General features: G+C 47.3%; 2 protein-coding genes and 1 pseudogene across 2 annotated transcripts; 2 read left to right on the top strand and 1 right to left on the bottom strand.

Moving 5' to 3' along the window:
- The first annotated feature begins 1442 nt into the window (after positions 1 to 1442).
- Positions 1443 to 3334, top strand: LOC101752697 (berberine bridge enzyme-like 18). The gene has a single exon (XM_004965520.4). The coding sequence runs from the start codon at positions 1548 to 1550 to the stop codon at positions 3174 to 3176; it is 1629 nt and encodes a 542-aa protein (XP_004965577.1). The 5' UTR covers positions 1443 to 1547; the 3' UTR covers positions 3177 to 3334.
- Positions 3335 to 6849: 3515 nt separating this feature from the next.
- Positions 6850 to 13011, bottom strand: LOC101759609 (annotated as a pseudogene).
- A 3264-nt stretch (positions 13012 to 16275) lies between these two features.
- On the top strand, positions 16276 to 18278 carry LOC101786845 (berberine bridge enzyme-like 18). Its single transcript, XM_004965519.3, has one exon. The coding sequence runs from the start codon at positions 16494 to 16496 to the stop codon at positions 18090 to 18092; it is 1599 nt and encodes a 532-aa protein (XP_004965576.1). The 5' UTR covers positions 16276 to 16493; the 3' UTR covers positions 18093 to 18278.
- Positions 18279 to 23373: the final 5095 nt, after the last annotated feature.

Raw genomic sequence — 23373 nt, 5'->3', positions numbered from 1 at the left:
CGGTTTAAACTGTTCGGGCGAAGGAGTGGGGAGAGAGAGAGTGAGGGGAGGAGAGAGAGGGGAGGGGGGCAGGGGGGAAAGTGGTAGAGGGGGACCACTTTTTAGTCCATTTAGTCCATTTTAGCTACCCCCAAGTGACTAAATGATTAGTGGGGGGCTAAAGTTTAGCCCACCAAATTTAGCCCACCTGTTTGGGAAGCTTGGGGGCTAAAATGAGCTAAAGTGGGGGTGCTAAACTTTAGCCCCCCTCTTCCAAACAGGGCCTTATATAGAAGAAGTACAAGTATAGGATCCCGGCGGATCAAATACAGGTAAAACCAAAAAAGGAAAAATTGATCAGTTTGTAGTTTTCTACTTCCTCCTCTATGTGCTATGGTAAAATATGCATATGCTTTATTTATAATTTTGAACGGAGGTAGCAACCAGAAAACAAAAACATTGCAACTTTTTCCCAGTTTTTAGAGTAAATGGCCTATTTATATGATATATATGCCTTATAGTTTGGTAAGAAGACATGAAATGGCTATTTTATCTAGAATTTTAATTTGAATCATGTCTTTGGAATTGAGGAGCTTTCTACTTTGAGATTCACACCACATCAATCAATTGAAATCTTGCTTATCCATCGATCATGAAAATTAGAATTTGGGGTTAGGGTTTGGGGAATTTGAGGCTAGAGGTTGCCTGTGGCTTGCAGGCCTAGAGGGAGCTCTGGGAGGCTCGCCGGCCGGCGGTGGAGGTGGGAGAGACGGCGGGGGAGCGAAGGAGGGAGCGAGGGCGCCATTGGAGCCGGGCGGTGGAGGAACCCTGGTGGGCAGCGGGGGTGTCTGACCCCGACGAGTTAGCATTGGGAAGTGGAGGACGGTGACGGCGGAGGCCGCCGAAGCGAGGGGAGGTGCTGGCGGCGGGGGCAGCGTACCTAGCGTCAGGCTCAGGAGTCGGGAGTTCATAAAGTGTCGCGCCAGCGCGTGGAAGATGAAAGAAGGAAGAAAGAGAAAGGAGAGAGAGATAGAGATCGGATGGACTGTTGGATCGATCGAATGGTTGTAGGCATTGATCGATAGAAAAACGAAATATCAACCGGTTGTACTTTAGCAGGTTATATAATTACCGGCTTCATGTATTTTTGCTTGTTTTAGTTGCGCCATGTTTGCGAATTTGTTAGGCGATGGATAAAGGGAAACAAAGAGGACGCGACTATCTGTCCCTTGTCTCTTTCCCAGGACAAACGGAGTAACGAACCAAAGATCCATTTGTCGCATCAGGTTTAAGAAACAACAATCTCGTGTTCTCCGTTAGACTTGGTGTCGTGGGCAGCTCTCAGGCCAAGACACAAATGCAAGCTGCGGACCTGCCAAATTAAATTGCTGGATCAATGCAGTCATGCGCGTCACTTTCCTCTGTGCAAATGGTGCTAGCACTATCAACGTTCTCCTGCTGTTTCCTGCTTGGTGCGATCAGTTCACCAGCTGCTTGTTTCCATTGCCAACTTGCTTTTAAGCAACATCGGCGAACCTGGCTCATCTCAACACGATCCAAACAAGAAGATGGCCATCGTCCGGAGCTTTGCACTGCCACTCCTCGCCGCTTTCTTCTCCATCCAGCACCATGTGGTGGCCTCGGTTACACCGGCAGCCGCCACGGCTGCTCCGTCCCCTGATACCGCGTCCTTCCTCCGCTGCCTCGCCGTCGATATCCCTCCGCAAGTCGTCTACACGAACGCGTCCCCGTCGTACAACTCCGTCCTCGAATCCTCCATCAAGAACCTGCTGTTCGTGACGCCGTCGACCCCGACGCCGGTTGCCATCATCGCGGCGGCCGACGCCTCGCACGTCCAGTCCGCCGTGCGCTGCGGCGCGCGCCACGGCGTCCGCGTGCGGCCGCGCAGCGGAGGGCACGACTACGAGGGCCTGTCCTACCGCTCCCTGAGCGCGGTGCGCCCCTTCGCCGTCGTCGACCTGGCCGCGCTCCGCGCCGTCCGCGTCGACGCCGGGCGCCGCACGGCGTGGGTCGGCTCCGGCGCGACGCTCGGCGAGCTCTACTACGCGATCGCCAACCGCAGCGCGCGCCTCGGGTTCCCCGGCGGCCTGGGCCCGACGGTGGGCGTCGGCGGCCACCTCAGCGGCGGCGGCTTCGGGCTGCTGCTGCGGAAGCACGGCCTCGCCGCGGACCACGTCCTCGACGCCGTCGTCGTCGACGCCACGGGTACCCTCCTGGACAGGGCCACCATGGGGGAGGACCTCTTCTGGGCCATCCGCGGCGGCGGTGGCGGGAGCTTCGGCGTCGTCCTGTCCTGGAAGCTACGACTAGTGATCGTGCCGGCGACCGTCACGGTGTTCACCGTCCACCGGCCACGGAACCAGTCCGCGACCTCCCTCCTCACCAAGTGGCAACGCGTGGCACCCACCCTGCCCCCCGACGTCTTCCTCCGCATCGTCCTCCAGATCCAGGACGCGCAGTTCGAGTCCCTCTACCTCGGCACGCGCGCCGGCCTCGTCGCGACGATGACCCGGTGGTTCCCGGAGCTCGGCGTGAAGCCTGAGGACTGCATCGAGATGACGTGGATCGAGTCGGTCCTCTACTTCGCGTTCTACGGCACGGGGAAGCCGGCGGAGCTGCTCCTGGACCGGGGCACCAAGCCGGAGCGTTACTTCAAGGCCAAGTCAGACTACGTGACCAACCCGATCCCGAGCCACGTGTGGGAGAGGACGTGGAGCTGGCTCCTCAGGGACGGCGCCGGGCTGCTCATCCTGGACCCCTACGGCGGCCGGATGGGCGACGTGTCGCCGTCGGCGACGCCGTTCCCGCACCGGCGGGAGCTCTACAACCTCCAGTACTACGGGTTCTGGTTCAAGAACGGGACGGAGGAGGCGGAGAAGCATGTGGGATGGATCAGGGGGCTGCACCGGGAGATGGAGCCGTACGTGAGCAAGAACCCCAGGGGCGCCTATGTGAACTACAGGGACCTGGACCTCGGCGTGAACGACGACGGCGACGGCGGCGATGGCGTGACTGGCTATGAGAAGGCGAGGGTTTGGGGGGAGGCGTACTTTAAGGGAAATTTTGAAAGGCTTGCCGCGGTGAAGGCGAAGGTGGATCCCCATGACTTCTTCAGGAACGAGCAGAGCATTCCGCCTCTTCCGTCGTCCCGGAAAGGATTGTCGGTTGTCACATAGGTCGAAAGCCGATTTGTTGCACAGACGTGGCATAGAGGACTCATGAAACTTTTTTGATAATAGAACAATTGAAGATTGAGTCCATTTTACTTAAAAAAGCACATGTACCTTTGCTATTTTCAAATTAAAATTTAACATCTAACTACTTTTGAAGCATATTTGAATTTTTATGGTACTAAAAGACTTTTCAAAAATTATGGAAAATAACTAATATTCCTTACATAAGATGCAACCATTTATAAAATTATTTTCTATCATAAGTTACATAGAGAATTACAAAGTTCTTTTAAATTCTCCCAAATTTACAGTTCTTCATAATTCTCTATGTAAGTTTTGCTTGGAAATAATTTAATAAGTTCCAACATCTGATGTGAGAAATATTAGTTATTTTCTTACAATTTTTAAAAGTGTTTTGGTGACATAAAAATTCAGATAATTTATAAAGGTAGCCTAAGTTGGTGAATTTCAATTTTAAAACCGTAAAGGTATATTTGTCCTTTCAATAAATATGGTTTCATATTCATTTGGTGTATCACTACAAAAAATTTCATGATTTTTGGAGCTGGTTTGGAGATCGTTTCACCAAGAGCTGAGCAAAATAGGCCCGGCCTGAGCCCGATGAACTAAGCCTGGCCCGATGCTCATTTAAGGTCGGACGTGGCGCTAATTTTCGCTGCCCGGAAAAATGGGTGGGCCCGAGCTCGGCCCAAATAATAAAATGAATTAAATTTATACTAGAAAATTATGTGCGGCCCAGCCCGAGTCCGAGCCCGGATCGAATTGGGCCCGATTTTGTTGGTCCGGTGGAGTTAATGGGCGGGCTTGAGTGCAGATTTTGGGCTCACAAGAAACTGGACTTTTTGCTAGCCTGACCCGAGGTTTGCTCAGGTCTAGTTTCACCTGATTTAACTAAGACAAGTGACGGAAATGTCAAATAAGGAATGAAAGTTAGAATATGGTGTCATATTAGGAAGAAAAAACTTTTCACGATCAAGAAAGGAATTAACTTATCTTTTAGTGCCAAATAAGAAATTTCCTCAAATTTTTTTCTACAGGTATGCGATGCACAACAAACTGACTGAGCCAGACATGCGGCACATAAACAGTATGTTTCATGAACGAGCCGAGAGTTCTACCGCATCCCTCCTCGTAGGTCTCCAAAAGTATCTAAAAATTATAGCCAACAAAACTAATTTTGGAACCTTGCTAAAAATACACGTATGATCCAACAGTTTCCAAAAGGTTGGTTGAAAGGTATTGAAGTGCTGCCACATTATCAATTTAATAATAACAACTGAAAAATGACATCTTGTTTAACTGCCACATCATTAATTTAAGAAAAAAACATTAAGATTTGGATTCTTATTCCCCTAAAACTTTAGTCAACTATTTGAACATCTACCTAAAAAAAAATTGGATATCTAATGACTTCAAAAAAAAAATCAAATGCATCGTCAAAACCTATAAATTTTATATAAAGTTTGTATGAATTTGAGTCCGCATATGAAAAACCTATGAATTTCCAGTAAGTAGAAACTTCAAATTACACACGTGAGAAAGTACTTGTGTCGACTCGTCACTAAAGCTGACAAACAATGCTTGCTATCTGTGCCAAATGGTGATAAGAGTCTATATAGATACATATTATCCGTACCATCTCATAATAAGATTAAGAGCTACCACGGATAGTCTTCAAGGTAAAGCTACTTGCTATCATGAGGCGGCATTGATGATTTATCAGCACACAAGGGCGGATCCAGGGGCTCGAGCTTGAGGAGGGGGGCTGCTGCCCAAGTCCAGTCCATGTAACCTTGTAACCAGGGGGCAGCGGCTCCAACCCTTCGCGGCGCTCTGCGGTAGTGAAACAAGGGTGGCCTGGTGCAGTGGCGCCCATCACTGCTCGGCGTGGCAGCCTCTCCGGCAGCGGCATCCTGCATCGCATCTACATCTACCAGATCGCCCGTGCCTCCTCCCTCGGATTCTTTTTTCGGGCTGTAATGTTTTAGAACTAGTTGGGGCATATAGACTACACTGGAAACCCATGAAAAAAATGGTAAATGGCTACATCGGCCTATTTGGTCAGGCTCCGGCTCCTCCAAAAATGGCTCTGGCTCTAGCTCTATAGTGGAGCGGCTTGTTTGATGGAGTTGAAAGTATTTTGAAAAATATTTGAAAAAACAGTTTCTTATTTTTTTTACGAATGCATCAAAGATGTCTAATGTCCAATGCACCCTTGCATATTTCATAATGTTATAATATGAGATGAAAATATAATTGTAGATTAAAATCAATTTCTCTCCTTCTTGTTCTTCCTTCTTTTTTCTTTTCCTCTTTCTTTTTCTTTTTCCTTTTTACCCCCTCCCTTCCTTTTTTTCACTACCTTTTCTCCTTTTTTTTTCACCATACCTTTTTCTTCTCATCCAGACGCCGCAACCCTTTTCTTGGTCGTCCTCTATGGCTCTGTCTCATCTCTTTTCTCGTCGCCGTGTCGCTCCATTCCCAGCACCGCTCCTGTCTCCCGCCAAGCCGCGTCGCGAAGCTCCAGCCCCGCTGCGCTGATGCTGCTCTTCCGTCGCTCCCCAGGCCTGCCGCAGCACCGCCCTGCTCCCTTGACGCGCTAGCCGCGCTGCGCACTCTTCTGCTGCTCCAGTCCACCGCTCCGTTCCGTCGTCGGGGCTTCCGCGGTCAGGTATGGCGTTTCCCGGGCAACGACACTGATGCCTATAGGTTAGTCACCCTGCACCGCACGAAATGGCATCTCGAGTGTAATTTCCTTGAAGTTAAGGAGCACATCCTAACGGGGCAGTTGTAAAAGGGAGGAGGAGCCGAGGAAGCTAGTTTTTTTTTCTCCGTGGATGCAGTACAAAAATGGCTCCAGCTCCCCGGTGCTTCAGTGGAGATGCCCTTTCCGTTTACCTGGAGAAGCCGGTGGAGGAGCTGTTCCGAAGCCCTGCATTTTCTAAGTGATTTTCTTCTAATATAATATATATCCACTTGGTAACACTTTATTGAGTTTCAAAAGTTCAGAAACATAACTTTTTTGCTCAAAAGCATCATTTAGTTTTATTCCCATATGTATATCATTATTTGGCACAATTAATACTCAGCTAATTGATTTTTTGCTTTTCAGTATAGTATGGTCGCCAATTTACAAGCTGATATAAACTTGTATCATGTTACTATTAGCATAAGTACACATTTTTTAACGCCAAAGCTTGGGCTTGGTGGTAAGCCAAAGATTCCATTACTGCGCTAATCAGCCAGACAGCCACTCTTCAATGGATACTTCTTTGCATCTTGGTTTTGATGCAATTCTTTAGGAATGCCGAACACCTCGGCTCAATAGTTTTTCCTGCGCAGGTGGCCTCAACCCTTGATTAATTTGTTGACTTGTTTGTAGACATAGTATGCAGTTCCAACTGCTGACTGAAAGATATTATTGTTTCTAGTGGATTCCACTTGTGCTTTCAAACTTCGTTTTCTAAATCACCACGTAATTCATTGGCAGTGGAGCAAAAACTCCAAATAGAAAGTACGTGGCCACAATTATTAGCTCATCACATATGTAGTTCAGTACAGAATCAAACTAAACAAAAGCAAGTCTAAGACATAGAAGATCTCTAAACACTTGAAACCAAAACAAATACTCCATCCATGAGGACCCCTATATTGACTACAATTTTGTAAGACCTGTACACATAATATTGTATAGAAATAACATGCATTTTTTGCCGAACGCTGAGCCAACTGAGAATCAAGGATAAACTGCTACAGATAGTATCCATAAGGAATGAACTTCCTCGCAGAATCAAACTTTAAATTAATTATAAAGAAGGTGGCAGATCCTGTCAGCGAGGCAACAATAATGGAGAACAAGATGCATGGTTCAATCGTTTGGGAATTGACCCCGCTTGTTGGGAAAGAAGGGGTTTCCCTACCCCTTGAGTGCTTGCCATTACTTTGTTGGAATGATATTTGTGGATCACCTAGGAATGAGCGCTCGTCGAAGGTACCAAACTGACCTTCTGTAGGGACTTTGCCGGAGAGAAGCGGGTTGCAAGAAGCATTGAACATACTGAGCCTGCTAAGCTGGCCTAGACTGGATGGAAGTTCACCTGACAAGTTATTGTATAACAAGTCAAGAACTTCAAGGCATGAAGCTTGACCGGTATTTGGCGGAATTGGACCTGAGAAGTAATTTCTAGAGACATTGAGCACGATGAGTGGGAGGTTGCCGAGCTCTGGAGGAAGGTGCCCTGAGAGGGGGCATTATCATCCAGATAAAGCATGCTAAGGTTCATTGCGACAATTTCCGATGGTATACCTCCTGACAGCATGTTCCCCGACAATATGACATACTTGGGGATCATGTATGATGTTGATAAGGATGATTTGTCACAAATTGGAATAACTCGGTAGCCCTTCAAGATACTATTCCATAACATGCGACAGGTTTGCCAGTTAAGAACAATAACGCATACTATACCCAAGAACAACAGACTTTCCTCCCGCGTCACCCCCACATGGGCGACTCGGGCAGGCACTGAAACCCCAGCCGCCGCCCCTCCACCGACGCCTGCCCTTGCCGTGCCGCCACCCAAGCGGGTCGCCGGAATCCCATGCGGCTCACGATGAGGGTCGTGGCGGGGCCCCTTCCCCTTCCTCCTGCGGATCTGGGCGGGCGCGGCTGCCAATGCCGCCTGAGGGGGCACACCGGCATGGGCGGCACCCCACAGTGATGGAGGCTGGGCGGCACGGATCTGGCACGGCGCTAGTCAGATCTGGTGGCTATGCGACCTGTGCGTCCTCGAGGTGGTGAAGGCATCAGCCGGCGTCGGTTGGGCGTGGCGGTCGTGGACGGCGCGTGTGGAGGGCAAACGGCCGGCGTGGGCGTGACGTCCCGTGCGGTGCCAGCCCGGCCAGGGGCGAGTGAAGAGTTGGCCACGGTAGGCGCGGCCCTGTACGTCCCCAAGGCGGTGGAGGCATCGGCCGATGTTGGTTAGGCGAGGCGATCGTGGACAGCGCGTGCGGAGGGCGAAGGCCGGCGTGGGCGTGACGCCCTGTGCGACGTCAGCCCGGCTAGGGTCGACCAGGCCTCGCAGTGGTGACTCTGGCCCAGCGAAGGGCATGGAGATTGTGTGCAGCGTCGGCCGCGGCAGGCGTGGCCTGTGGGCCCAGCGGGCCTCAACGGCTGGCAAGCGCGGGGCACAAGCAGCCGGGCTGCAGAGGTGAAGGCAGCCTATTGGCAGTGGTGCAGGGGGCGCCTCAGCAGTCCTGGGCCACTGCGGGCGGTGACGACTGCGCACGGCAGCTGCCACGCACGCACTGATGATGCGGTGAGGTATCGTGGTGGGGCAGCCGAAGGTGGTCTACGCGTGGCAAGAGGAGGCATGGCGGTGGCGCCACACCCGGGTGGGCTTTCATGATTGCCGTCTAAGGAGTGCTGGGCTATGTATGTGTAGTGGCTAGAGATGGGATGCTCCGGGCGAAAATCTTTGCCGGCGATCTTGCTGGTGGCGATGGCAACGGCACCCTAGGGCGTCGTTCTCCCTGTTGGGGGACTAAAAACCTAGTTCACTCTCAAATAAAAACCTAGTTCAGGAGTTCCATCTCTGCTGCACAGGTTTCTCTAGGTGAAAACCCTGTCCAGATGCTGGACGAGCGATGGCGGCACCACTGGCGTCGTCCCCTCCTTGGAGGCATCATTTTTAGAGACCCAATTCGGCTTGTGGCACTGCTGGTGACATGTTGTGTCGGTGCAAAATCTAGCCAACAAGTAAATATTTGTAATTTTGCCGTGCGTTAGATCGAATATGGCCTAGCACACAATGACACAGGATGTATACTGGTTCGGGCAACGCGCCCTACGTCTAGTTAGGTCAGTTGGTCAACTTTATTCCTAAGCCCAGGCGCTCAAAGTTTGCAGTGGGGATACAAACGAGAGGTGGATGAGAGGGGATGCCTGAGTCCTGACCTTGTTCTCGTCTCAGTGGAAGAGAGTGGTAGGAGCTCAAACGTGTGCTAAGTGTGTGAGAGTGCATGTGGGAATGTTCGTCCGAGAGTCTTCGAACTTCCGAGTGTGAGGGTGTCAGAGTTTGAAGAGTCTGAGAGCGCGTGTGTCAGTGTAGAAGCGGGGGGTCCGTCCCTTTTCATAGTACAAGGGGACGGTCCTTACAGGGGAGGATAAGAGAGTGAATGTACGGGCGCTGCCTAGTCTTTTCGAATCCCACATCAGTGGATACGGTATGGCCTCCGTCCTCGGTCCCTGTTCTCCTCGTTAGGCCACTACGCTGTAGCAGGTAGGTTTATGGCGCCACTGTGCAAACGTGTGCAGGGTGTGGCGTGGTACGGCTCTGCGTACAGCCGGCTGACCTGGGTGCCGCCTCGTTATCCGCCCCACCTGCTCTCTGGACCTACTCCAGGTGAGCGTCCTCGGTTGGGAGTCCCAATCCGCCTTAATCGAGTCGGTCGGGGAGGTCAATGCAAGGGTACGGCAAGTCCCCAGTCGGGGGATGAGGTCGGGAGCACTCAGTCAGGAGCGCTTGGTCGGGAGTACTCAGTTGGGGTCGGACTGTGGTCCCACCCTCGGTTGGCTCCCTCTGGTCGGGGCGCCAACCAGGCCTTCTGGTCGGAGGAGCCGGTCGGTGACCGGATCGTGGTCTCGGCCCGACTGTGTGTAGCTGGGTGCGCCAAGGTACATGTTGTTGTTGTGCCCTTTATTGGGCTAAGTGTCATGGGAAAGTAGTTCTGTTGGGGACCCTGGGTCTGTGGACCCGTCATGTTGATCATGGGAGGCTGCAGCCGGTGGCAGTGCGGCAAGGCGGCATGGTGCTAGATGGCAAGTTTTGACAGGGTTGCTGAGCTCACGTGGAGGCGATCGCAGGTTTGGTGGCGGCCAGGGGTTGTCACATTGTTGTCGGGCTAGTTGCTTGCAGTGGACCGCAGCGGCTGGCATTGCTTGGCAACTGTTAGTGCGGCGTGGGACTGCAAGGAAAGGACGGCGCTTGCAGTGATGGCATCATGGGACGACTAGCTTGCAGCGGACCGTGGCGGGTGGCTTAGCTTTGCTAGGCTACTCCGATGCGGTACATCATCGGAAGATGGCGTAAGAGATTACTTTGGCTTGCTGACACGATGGCAAAGGCTAGGTGCGCGGGTAGAGCAACGAGGTGAGGTCAACCTGCGGCGATGACTTGGTTGTTGATGGAGACCTTGGGAAGCGGGGCAATATGGCTCACCATTCCGATAGCGACAAAAGAGACATATTCGTGACATGGAGTACTGTAGCAGGTGAGGCGAGGCCCCCGCACGCGGTGTTTCTTCAAGGCGACGTGAGCGAGGTGGAGTTCAATGGCAGATGCGGTGAGGCCCCCGCGCGTTTGTGTTATCGTGGTGGCGGCTGCGAGGCAGCCTGCGACAGGTCTTGATCTGGTGGTATCACTCTGTCGGGTGGAGTGTGATGTTGCAGCAGCACTACAGCAAAGGATCCCGCATGGCGGCGGCCTTCTCAACATGGTGTGGTCTATTTCTCTCGGTTCCCTGTCTGTACAGGGTCACGCCTGGAGGTTTCGACAATTACATGAGAGTGCGAATATTAGTGGATGTCACGTTTAGGCTTCGGTTTGACTACCGTTGTCGAGTGGAGTGGTGTGGCTGTATTGATGTTCCAATCTAACCAGTCGGTTTTGGCGTTTTCGAGCTGAGTGGCTACCCGCGTTGATGTCCCAATCCAACCGGACGAGTATAAATTGTTTTTCCCTTCTTCTTTTCTTTTCCTTTCCTACCTATGGCCTTCCATGGTCGTAGACTTGTATTTTTTCTGCTATATCAATGGAACTCACACTACCTTGTGCGGTTCGAAAAAAAAAAGAGAGAGGTTTGCCAGTTCATCATCGGGTGCAAATAGTTGAACAGAGAGTAACTTGTCTGTGTATACCGAGAAATCAATGTGATGCACTGCCCGAAGCCAACAAGCACTGAACGGCCTGTTCGCTTCAGCTTATTCAGCCGGCTTATCAGCCACCAAACAGTGTTTTCCTCTCACAACAAATCAACCGTTTCAGCTTTTCAGCCGGCTTATAAACTGAAGCGAACAGGCCCGAAGAATCCTTTCGATTCTTGTCAAAGGTTACCCAAGGATCACTTCCCACCTGCATCATCTTCGGGGGAATGTTACCTGATAGTCTATTACCTTGAAGGTTCAGATAGATCAGGCTAGTGCAGTTCCCAATCTCTGGTGGAATTTCACAAGAGAGATGGTTCCAGGGAACCATCAGACCTATCAGAGAAGTAAGGTTCCCTATGCTGGATGGGATTCTTTCAGACAAGTTGTTATAAGAGAGTCCCAACAACTGAAGATCACTGAGCTGACCCCATCTCGGTGGTATTATACCGGAGAAGAAGTTGTTGGTCAAGATGAGGTACCTGAGAGTCTTCATGTCAGCAGCATCTTCAGGAAGCTCTCCATGGAATTCATTGAAGCTGAGGTCAAGCCTAGCAAGCAGCAGCAACCGCAGCATGCCGGAGGAGATGATCCCACTGGTGTACATATTGTCATGCAGCACAAGGTGCCTCAAGCCTGTAAAATTGCCAAAGACGCTCTGCACTTCCTTACCAAAGAAGTTTTCGCTGATGTCCAAGTACCGGAGGTTAGTGCAGTTTGTCAACTCTAATGGTATTCTCCTGTCAAAAAGGTTACTCCCAAGAATCAGTGTCTCAAGTCCGGTGATCTTCCCAATACCCGCCGGTATCAAGCCTCCAAATTTGTTTCCCCAGGGTGAGAGAAGCACAAGATTTCCACAGTTTGCAACTGAACCTGGGAAACCTCCGTGCAACCGGTTAAATGAGAGATCAAGAGACTCTAGCTTGCACCCATTTGGAAAGACGTTGTTTGGAACGATGCCGGTGAGGTTGTTCTCGGCACCATTGAACTGTTTGAGCCTTGCCAAGTGGGGCCAAACCTCGCCGGTGAGGCTGTTCGAGCTGACGTCCACATGCTCAGGCTTCGTGCAGTTCTTGAGCCACTCGGCGAGGCCGCTGGAGAGGCTGTTGGAGGAGACGTTGAGCACGGTGAGGCTGCTGCAGACCGCCGGGAGGCTGGCGCTCGTGAACCGGTTCTCAGATACGTCAAGCGTCTGCAGCTGTGCCAGCCCGGAGACGTCCAGGTGCCCGCCGATGAGGTTATGCGACAGGTTGAAGTGGACGAGGCGGTGGTACCGGCCGCTATCGTCGGCCGGGAGCGCCCCCTGAATCGAGTTGTTCGAGAGGTCGAGCCGCGTGATCGCGCGGAGGCGCGAGAAGCCGCCGAAGGCTGTGCCGGAGATGCTCGAGCCGGAGAGGTCGAGAAACCCGACCTCCCCGGCAGCGTTGCACCTGACGCCGCGCCAGCCGCACGGCGAGGCATCCGACTCCGACCATGAGTCGTAGGCGCCGTGGTTGGCCCTGTCGTTTGCTTGCAAGAAGTGTTTGAGCTCGATCAGCACCTGCTTGTCCTCGTTCCAAGCGCTCTCCACCGATCTTTGAGGATGAAATAACGGAGTTCAGCTTGTGCAAAACTGTAATTAGATTACGCAGAACAGTGGAGGTAAGAATCAGTTTACCAGTGGCGGTGAGCAGGCAGAGCAATTGGAGTAGAGCGAAGGGCATGAGCTGTGGGCAGCTGAAGCCCCTCTGGTTTTTCATGGCATTCATATCATATTTTCTCTGCTCCCAGTGGATGCATTGTGCATATATAACGCATTCTGGCTGCACCGTGCACGTTACGTTACGATGACTCAAAGGTCCAGATGTCAAATTCAATCCTTGAAAGTCCTAATCTCCTGCTGTTTGACAACATGTATTCTATTTATTGACTGATGATCGGTAAGCAAGACCGCTGCTCAATTTGTTTGTAGCGTGTTCCACTGGGGCTGTTTGGCTCCAAGGTGCTAAAGTTTAGCACCCGTCACATCTGATGTTTAGATACTAATTAGGAGTATTAAACATAGGCTAATTACAAAATTAATTGCACAGATGGAGTCTAATTCGCGAGACGAATCTATTAAGCCTAATTAGTCCATGATTTGATAATGTGGTGCTATAGTAACCATTTGCTAATGATGGATTAATTAGGCTTAATAGATTCGTCTCGCGAATTAGACTCCATCTGTGCAATTAGTTTTGTAATTAGCTCATGTTTAGTCCTCCTAATTAGCATCCGAACATTCGATTCGATGTGACACTGCTAAAGTTTAGCACCTGCTATCCAAACACCCACAGTTCCACGGTTCTTCCAATTCAACATCACTGAGTTGTCAGCGAGTTCGGTGTTCCACCACTAATACTTGGTTTCTAAGGTCAAACACACAAGCAAGTCATGCAAACGTGTTGGGAAAATGGTATCTGTTGCATGTTGATCAGATTTAGTCAAACTCGGTGTTGACTTGTTGCCTAGCAATGTATATATATGTTTTCTTTTCTTTGAATTTTCCCAAAGGAATCTAAAAAGACATCACTGTTATAGATTGGACAAATAGAGAGTATTATGCAGACCCAAGCATCAAGGGGAATTGGGTCTTCAGAAAGTTGAGATACATAATATGTGTTTGTGTTGACACCGAATTATCGGACTTCTATAGTTAGTTTCGGAACATGAAGCCTTCATACTTCGAAACTGGAGGCCTGTGTTAATACCAAAATTTGGAAATATGCTGTGAAAGGAAGGAATCGGCCGATGATGCAAAAAATGACGAAATCTCCTAACTAAGGATATTTGCGAGCTGGCTGTAGAGATCAGGAACATGTGCATGAAGAAAGAGAAAGCAAGAAAGCTAGAAGATTAAAGAAGTCAACGCACACATGTACACGGCAAGAGTTCCAACAGTCTAGCATGCACGTACGGGAGGTTGTTTTATAGAATAAAATGTTTTGGAGATAGAGTTGGTTAGGGATAAGCTTTATTAGAGATAGAGTTGGGTTAGTTAGAGATAGAGTTTTGATTAGAAAATATTGTGTACGTGACTTGCCTTGTACGTGATTAAAATGTAACGTCAAAGGCCATCTGCCCTATAAATATAAAGGGACGTGGCCATTGTAAAGAATCATCACACGATCAATATACAACACATTTATCCTTTATTTATCTTTTCGGCTTCACGCCATTGCATTAGGAGTAGGAGTAATGTAGCTTCTCGACGAGTTCCTTCTAGCAAGCTGGGCTGCATCGACCTCGATCTCCGGCGAGCTGCAAAGTTCCGTCACCAGGTGTTCTAGGCTTCAACTATCGGGCGCATCGCTGTGGTTTCGTCTAGTTTCATCTACCGGTTATCGAATATCTTGGATCTTTGACTTACGGCGCATCGCTTCTGTCTTGATCTACGGTATTCACCAGTTATCTCGCCTTGATTAAGTCTGCATCGGCTGATATTTATCTGTTCTATCGTCTTGCCGTTTATAACATATTAATTGTTATTAATTTTGTCGGAATAGATGATAGATGTATTTTTAATAGCCTGTTGCATCTTAATCTTGGTTACCCCTTCGAGTGCTTTTGGGATTAAGTTTCGTTATGATTGGATTCATCAGCTGGCGGGGTTCAGATTAACGTCCTGCTAAATATTTCTAGACTGCAACTACTGGGCGCATCGCTGTGGTTTCATCTAGAGATATTGGTGGAGGGTTTAGTTTAGATCTCATCGGCTTGTGGCTCTAGCTATGGTGGAGCGGCAGCTCAATAGCATCCTGTTTTCTATCGGCCGCTTGGCCGATGGTTATCACAAAATATATTAAATCGGCTGGATGGCCGATGGATTACTCACCCTCGTCAAGGATCATATCGGCTTGATCGGCCAGTTGCCTCGGACTTCACAACGACTATTATCTCCTTGTCAGTTGAATGGTCAAACTGACTGGCACGCCCGCGCACACCACGCGTGCCGATCTACAGGACTTGTACCGGAGTGAAGCAGATCTCCCAAGTCCTCATGTGGTGATGCAGGGTCCACCTCCGTCGGGATTTTGCGTCAACACATTTCAAGTTTTGGTGTCAACAGTTTGTTTGTCAAATGACTTTTAAAACTAGTAAATAAAGATGTGGTATCGCAACAACTATACTAGAAAAAAGGACTTAAACAACAAAATGAAATTGAAGTTCAAGTGAAACTAGGAGATTCTTTCTTTTAATCTGGCCTTATGAAGTAAAAAGATCATTTTTTGAGTTGGTCTCACCTGTTCTTCTAAACAAAAGTGCTCAAATCCTTGTTTGGGTATACAAGTGGCTAGGGACATCATGTATTAAAGATCAAAATCCTTATGCATGCTATATAGTTTGACATGGGCTTTGGGACAGGGGGAGCTGATTCATAATTGAAAGCGTTTTATATTGTTTTATTTTATATAGCTACGAACTATGTAATATAAAAGATAGACTATAAAAGTATAATGTTAGAGATCACAACAAAAAGCGTGTCTTTTATTTGAAAATGGATGGAATATAATGGATGCCTCCCACTTTGTGATATACCAACTTAACAATTCATTCATTATACTACCAGAACTTAACTGTTAGCATGTTGCACATGTTTTAATTTCTTACTCTCTCCGTCCCAAATTGTAGATCATTTTAACTTGTCTAGATTTATAGATAGTATTATGCATCTAAACATCCACTATATCTAGGTGCATAGCAAAGACTATGCATAAAAAAAGCTAAAAGACAGACCTCCATCCCGAATTGTAGATCGTTTTGACTTGTCTAGATTTATAGATAGTATTATACATTTAAACTATAGATAGTATTATGCATCTAAACATCCACTATATCTAGGTGCATAGCAAAGACTATGCATAAAAAAAGCTAAAAGACAGACCTCCATCCCGAATTGTAGATCGTTTTGACTTGTCTAGATTTATAGATAGTATTATGCATTTAAACTATAGATAGTATTATGCATCTAAACATCCATTATATCTAGGTGCATAGTAAAGATTATGATAAAAAAAGTTAAAAGACCTACAAATTGAGACGGAGGGAGTATATTCATATTACTACCACTTGCTACGACTTCGTCTTTTATTGTACATCCCACGTCCCTCGCGCTCTCCGTCTCAGATTTTCCAAATTGTAACTCAAGATAGATCCAAAACTAGCGATTATTCTTATCAAAAAATAGGAAAGCAAAGCGATTGGCACTATGCAGTACTAGGATCCAGATGCGCTCAGAGAACTGTCAATCGATCTGTCTAGGCCGCCGCCCTTATAGCAAATCAAGTACAAGTGTACAACTGAACTGAATCAAATCCCCTCCAGTCCACATCAATTTTGCTTCTTTCGCCTCAATCATGGCAAGAACACGAAGAATCTTGCACCTGCTTCTCGCCTTGTGCTTCCTCTGTAGCAGCAGCAGCATCGCCATCGCCCCAGCTTCCGGCGCCACCGATGCGTTCGTCGGCTGCCTCGCCGCCGCCGGCGTCCCGCCGCGCCTCGTCCAGACCCCGGCGTCCCCGTCCTACGCCGCGCTCCTGCTCTCCTCCGTCCGGAACCTCCGCTACGCCGCGCCGGGCGCCCCGCGGCCGCTCGCCATCGTGGCCGCCGCGGAGCCCGCCCACGCGCAGGCCACCGTGCGCTGCGGCCGCCGGCACGGCGTCCGCGTCCGCACCCGCAGCGGCGGGCACGACTACGAGGGCCTCTCCTACGCGTCCCTCGACCCCCGCGAGCGCTTCGCCGTGCTGGACCTCGCCGCGTTCCGGGACGTCCGCGTCGACGCCGCGCGCGCCGAGGCGTGGGCCGGATCGGGGGCCACGCTCGGCGAGGTCTACTACGCCGTCGGCGCCGCCAGCCGCGCGCTCGCGTTCCCCGCGGGGATCTGCCCCACCGTCGGCGTCGGCGGGCACCTCAGCGGCGGCGGGTTCGGCACGCTGATGCGCAGGTACGGCCTCGCCGCCGACAACGTCCTCGACGCCGTCCTCGTGGACGCCGACGGGAGGCTCCTGAACCGGACCACCATGGGGGAGGACCTCTTCTGGGCCATCCGCGGCGGCGGCGGCGAGAGCTTCGGCGTCGTGCTGTCTTGGAAACTCCGCCTCGTACCCGTGCCCCCGACTGTCACCGTGTTCACCGTCCGACGGTCAAGGAACCAGTCCGCGTCCGATCTCATCACCAAATGGCAAGTGATCGCGCCGGCGCTGCCGCGGGACCTCATCCTCCGCGTCGTGGTGCAGAACCAGCACGCGCGGTTCGAAGCCCTGTTCCTCGGCCGCTGCAGCCGCCTCCTCGACCACATGGGAGCTCACTTCCCCGACCTCGGCGTGACGCGAGCCGACTGCGAGGAGATAAGCTGGATCCGATCCGCCGTCTACTTCGCCTTCTACTCCAGCTCCAAGCCGCTGGAGCTGCTCCTGGACAGGAGCGGCGAGACGGGCAGGTTCGTCAAGGCCAAGTCCGACTACGTTCAAGAACCCATCCCACTGCATGTGTGGGAGAGGACATGGTCGTGGCTGGAGAAGCCCGAGGCCGGGCTGCTCATCCTGGACCCCTACGGCGGCCGGATGGCCAGCATCTCGCCTTCGGCGACGCCGTTCCCGCACCGGAAGGGGAACCTCTACAACCTCCAGTACTATTCCTACTGGGTCGAGAACGGCACGGCGGCATTGGGGAAGCGGATGGGCTGGGTGAGAGGGCTGTACAAGGAGATGGAACCGTACGTGTCCAAGAATCCAAGAACTGGGTATGTGAACTACAGGGACCTGGATCTTGGGACGAATGAGGTGGAGGGTAACGTGACTAGCTACGCGAAGGGGAGGATTTGGGGGGAGAAGTATTTCAAAGGTAATTTTGAGAGGTTGGCAGCTGTGAAGGCTGTGGTGGATCCGGATGATTTCTTCAGGCATGAGCAAAGCATCCCCCCTCTGCCGGCTGCCAACGGATGGAGCTCCATCTGATTGGGCATCTTCTCTTTTGGAATGTGCAGTGCTTTGTGGTCATAGGGGATTTCCTCTCGACGGTTTTTTATTGTGAATTTGTGATCAGAAATGGTTGAGAAATTGTATTGGCGAATCAATGCAGTTTGTGTTCTCTTAATGGATGTTTGTTTCTTTTCAAAAAAAAAGTTGGATGTTTGTGCCACATATTATAGCCCTGACCTTTCTATCAGTTTCTTAGCATGAAAAGCCAGAAAGTAAAACAAACAGCGAACTTCTTATGCAACTTTCGAAAAAATCAGTAGCTCAGAAAAGTTGAGTTTGTACGGAAAGCTGAAAAGCTCAGTCTTTTCGTAGCCTTTTGAGCTTAGAAATCTAAATATATCTTCTAAAAACTATTGTTGGCTTTTCAGAAAAAAAAACTAGCAGCATTTTTTTTTCAAGCTTCAAAAACTGCAGCTCTTTGTGGGGACTAGGGAGGCTGCCATTAATTTCACAGGCTATTTACAGTCCTCTACTCATGTTCTGGCCGCGAAATTAATAATCAACCTTTTTGCCCCTTTTCTTGGTCAACTTTTTTTTTGCAGTCTTGCCACTAAACTTGGAAGAGTCAAGGGGGAATGTGAAGAAGAGACATAGGAAGAAGATTAGAGGTAGAATGATGTGAAGTCTTATAAATTGAATAAATCATGTGAAGCAACGCACCGGCGATGCCATGATAGTCCCTCCATCTAGAATCGGTGCATCCATCGAAACAATCCCAAATCTTGGATTAATCAAACTTCTCACTGAGAAATTTTGCTAGAATTTTCACTCTTTGAAACAGTTGGGGCTCCCTCGTTAACTCATTCCAACCAGTTACTTCATCGTGTTTCAATAAGAGTAAACTTGAATTAATCGATGCATGATAGCTTGCTTTCTTCAATTAATTTCAATATTCAGTTTGACATTCATTTTTATGCAGTTGGACCTTCATTTTTAGTCATACTAGAATCTGGGCACGCCTCCGACGTGCCTATCTTTCAACTCGTTTGTGCAGCAACAGAGATGCCACATGAGAATGTTGTTGTATTTATTCTAAATTAAATCAATTTTAAAAAAAATGCCACTCCGTGCCTGCTTCCTACCCCTGCACCGTGCTACCATCTGTGCTATCTGCCTTCATTGTGTATATGTCAATATTCTCTGCAATATTTTTTTATCAGTAATTCAATACCTATATGCCATAAAATGAATTTTTATTTGGCAGGTTTAAAACTTAAAAGTAGGAAGCCCATGCTCATATGGAGTATACACCTTTTCCTTTTATGTAACCCAGCTTAATTTAGAATTGTTTGATAATTCAGAGTTTAAACGTACAGATAATTTTTTGGCTCATAGTAGGTCATTTCATCTCTTTCTTGATCCTCAGGTTCAAATTTAATTTGATCTTTTTGGATACATAATAGCTAACATGGCATACTGTTAACACAATGGAGTGTAATTGATGATTGATGCAAGCTTTCAGCAAATAAATTTGATGATTATTACTTACAGTCATTCTCTTTTATTCTGTAGAGTCCTTCATTTAGACATTTCAGCAGATTCTGAGGCCTCTTCTAGGAGATACCAGGGAGTCTAAGTAGCCCTCTCATCAATGTTGGCCTGTCAAGAGAGAAATTGGAAACAGGCATGTCTACGACCCTTCATTTTATTCTTTTCTTTTGCCACGAAAGTTCATTATTTAGTGCCGCCATAATTCGCATATGTATAAACATGAGCATGTGTCATCAATCTAGTGGCTATAACAGAACATAAACATGAGCACTAGCCATCAGCCTAGTGGCTAGTTTAGTGTGCAGCATACCATCCATTATATATTTTTAGTTAGTTAAAAGGGAAAAAACCTGGCGTTGACTTTTAAGAGCTATTGGCAATTTACTCCGGTGATGCTCTAGCATTATAGCAATATTTCCACAGCCAAGTCCCAAAATAGCAAAATAAATTTATGAATGTCCAGTTTTGTGTCTGTATGTTGGTAGCTGGTAGACTGATATAACAAACTCTATCAGCCAGTAGTAGTGGAGCTACTGTAAGCTCTAAGCGTTAATATCATCATGCATAGATCAACAAGGTGTGAAAATACAGATGGCTTTCTTTCATGACATACAGTCTCAAAAGCTACTTGAATGATACCTGAACCAGAAAATCACATTGGTTTCCTAGTTCTTTTCTCACAAGAATAAGGTGAAGCATCAGCTGATTAGATCAAAAGTGTGACAGCATTAATGAAGAACCACATAGTAGAGCAAGAAAGATGTCCCGGAGCTTTAAGGCATGAAGAGAACAATTCTTCTCGAGGTCAAGGACATGATTTTGGAGTTGGATTTTGTAAGATCTGCACGAAGAGAACAATTCTTCTCGAGGTTAAGGACATAATTCATCACAGCACCTTGCATCTTACGTTGATATGTATGTGTGTGAGGGTCAAAATAGAATACACAATATCATGGACCCATGTTCATAGAACAAACAATAAGATTTAGCAACACATTCAAAATCAACATATGCAATAATTAGGTTTCACCGGTTCACCCAGGCTTCCCACAGCTGCGTAATAATTTCTCCGGCCCAACTTTTAATGTAGTTTTGGAGTTTCAATGGTGGAAATCACATGTCCACCGATGGAAATTGGAAAATTATTATATTGCTCACTTCTTGTTGTCATTGAGCTAGCACCATTTCGAACTCGTACAATTATAGCCTCATTTTCTACGTCAATTTTTGGCATAACCTTTACTTAATCCGGTGCACATAATTTCGTAGACAAATCAGCATAACCTTTACTTAATCCGGTGCACATAATTTTGTAGACAAATCAACTGGTACAAAAGCTGAAACTACATGATAATAAATAGAAAGAACTATGCAATGATAATAAATAGAAAAGACTATGCAATGTTTTAATCACTACTGACCTGCGCAAATCAGAAAGTCTTTTGAGTCTATCCATATAAATGGGTAGACTTACCAAGTTACAGATCCCATTGTTTCTTCAAACTAATTAAGGATAACAGGATTTAGAAAATTATTGAAGCATAAGCTGAAAATTTGTTTTCATTGGCGCAGTCTTCAGTTTGCCCTCTTTTTCTCCAACCTAACCTGAAAAGAATGTCATAAAATTAATGTATTGCTGAGGGAGGTCATATGCAATCAAGCTGTCTGAATGACACATACAGAGTTTGCAAGCATTAGCTGTAAAAATGGAAACAATCCACAATATTCTCAAAAAAGCCGTTTTACTAAAGGTCTCAATATCAGGAATGATTTGAGATAATCGATTGTCTCACCTCACAACACAGTTAACTCATCACCATCAAGAAATCAAATGGTGTTTTGCCAAAAAAAGAAAGGGAAAAGAAATCAAATGATCAAAATACAGTAGCTAGTGATCTTGAAGCTAATTTTTTGCAGAAATGTTCAGTCCGATGCTTGCTTTTGGTATAAGCACCAAGAGTTGGAATTGGGAAGACACCAATTTACTGAAGTGGCTGGTTTATCAGTTTTTTAGTAACTCCATTGCCTACATTTACTGGTGCTAGGGTTGAATAAGGCAAGGCTACAAGCTACTACCAAACCTAGTTAAATACAGAAGGGGAAAACAATAAATCTGAACCAGTAGTAGGCATTAAGAACATCGAAAGACACTAACAATGCCTACTAAAGTGTCCATATACATATGACAAGAATGACCATCCCGTATTTACAAAATATACAAGCTTGAATTATGGGGCTGAGGCCACTGCATTGCTTACTAATCTGGTGCTTATTCAACAATGCCAATCAAATGAGCAAAAGTATCGAATTCAAATTTCAGAATTGGCCCCATAGACATTTATTAAATGTAGAGGTAGATAGACCAAAAAAGGTATATGTAAGAAAAACAAAAAAAATATGTTATCGATAACACCCACTTATTATATAAGATCACTCCATCTTACATATATGGATTACAAAATATTTGAGCCCAACCTATGGACTGATAAAAATCTTTAATGGAATCTATATGCTACATACATTGCTACAGGCATTTCAATGATGAATAATGGACTATACGAGCAAGCAACAAAATTCTGCTATGCTTATATGGACAATCATGGATGAGCAAATGTAGGCATTAAGGTATTGTAGCAACGCAATGTACCCCCACACAATTGGCTTGCAAATATAAGAAATTTTACTTATGTTCAACAGTCAAAGGCATATTGGCAATTACACAGAATTCAGAGGATACTTACATAAAGCTCCAGGTGAAGAACAACCTGCAAAAGAGATGTGATCAGCCAAGTCAACAATGGAAGGCTCCACTTTTGCATAAATATGTACTGTCAGTGAATACCCACCAATACAAAGATTCGACCGGTATACCGAAAGCGACTTATCCAATATCTAGGTATGTCTCAATGTATGTTGAATTGTCTATGCATTTCTTCAGAAACAAGCTGGTGTAGCACAAACTGCCACCCAATAAGTGTACAAAAGGCTGTGGTGAGAACTCTAACACCGCGCAAAACATCAAAACCTACAAATTTGACCAGAGAAGTTCAAAACAAAAATTAAGATCATGATCCTGAAGCTAGTTATTTATTCTGCAACCAATTCAAAGTTTCAGACAAGTACATATATTCAGGTATGATAGTTGAACATGAACAAAGAATTTAACACACACAAAGATTAACTGGAGTACTGGACACACCATTGGTTAGCACTACTGAATTAGCATCCATGTACAAGAAAAAAGTTCTTGTATAGAACCAAGCAAGGCACATAGATGTGCAATGCCAGTTTGTGCCTGAGATAAGTCTACCCGTTGTGTTAAAAAAACTGAAGCATAAAGAGCCACACTATGCACAAAAATCTATGACCAAAAAGCAAGAATCAGATGGATCTCATTACTAATCTAGTATGAAAAAAAGCAAGAATCAGATGGATCTCATTACTAATCTAGTATGAAAAAGGTCCACAGAAAAAAAAGAGATGGGCAATAATGTCAAACATAGGGATTAATATCATGTAGTAGTAGGGCTTAAAGATTTGAGAGTTCTTTTCAAAGAAAAACTGTCATTATATCCTAAAGCACATATGTGCGGTAAACAATTCAGTTGCCAGATCAGCTCCTGATCTCCATGTTTACTTAACAACATGTGCATTTTTTGTTTTGGACTAAAGCATAGAAACATTTTCATGTATGATTCAATAAGATACGGAAATTTCCTTTTAATCTCATATAGAAACCAAATACACGAGCTCCAGTTAATTGTTC

Source organism: Setaria italica, chromosome IV, assembly GCF_000263155.2.
Source record: "Setaria italica strain Yugu1 chromosome IV, Setaria_italica_v2.0, whole genome shotgun sequence".
Taxonomy (NCBI): domain Eukaryota; kingdom Viridiplantae; phylum Streptophyta; class Magnoliopsida; order Poales; family Poaceae; genus Setaria; species Setaria italica.
Note: the sequence above shows the minus strand (reverse complement) of the source record. Positions and strands in the feature narration are given on the sequence as shown.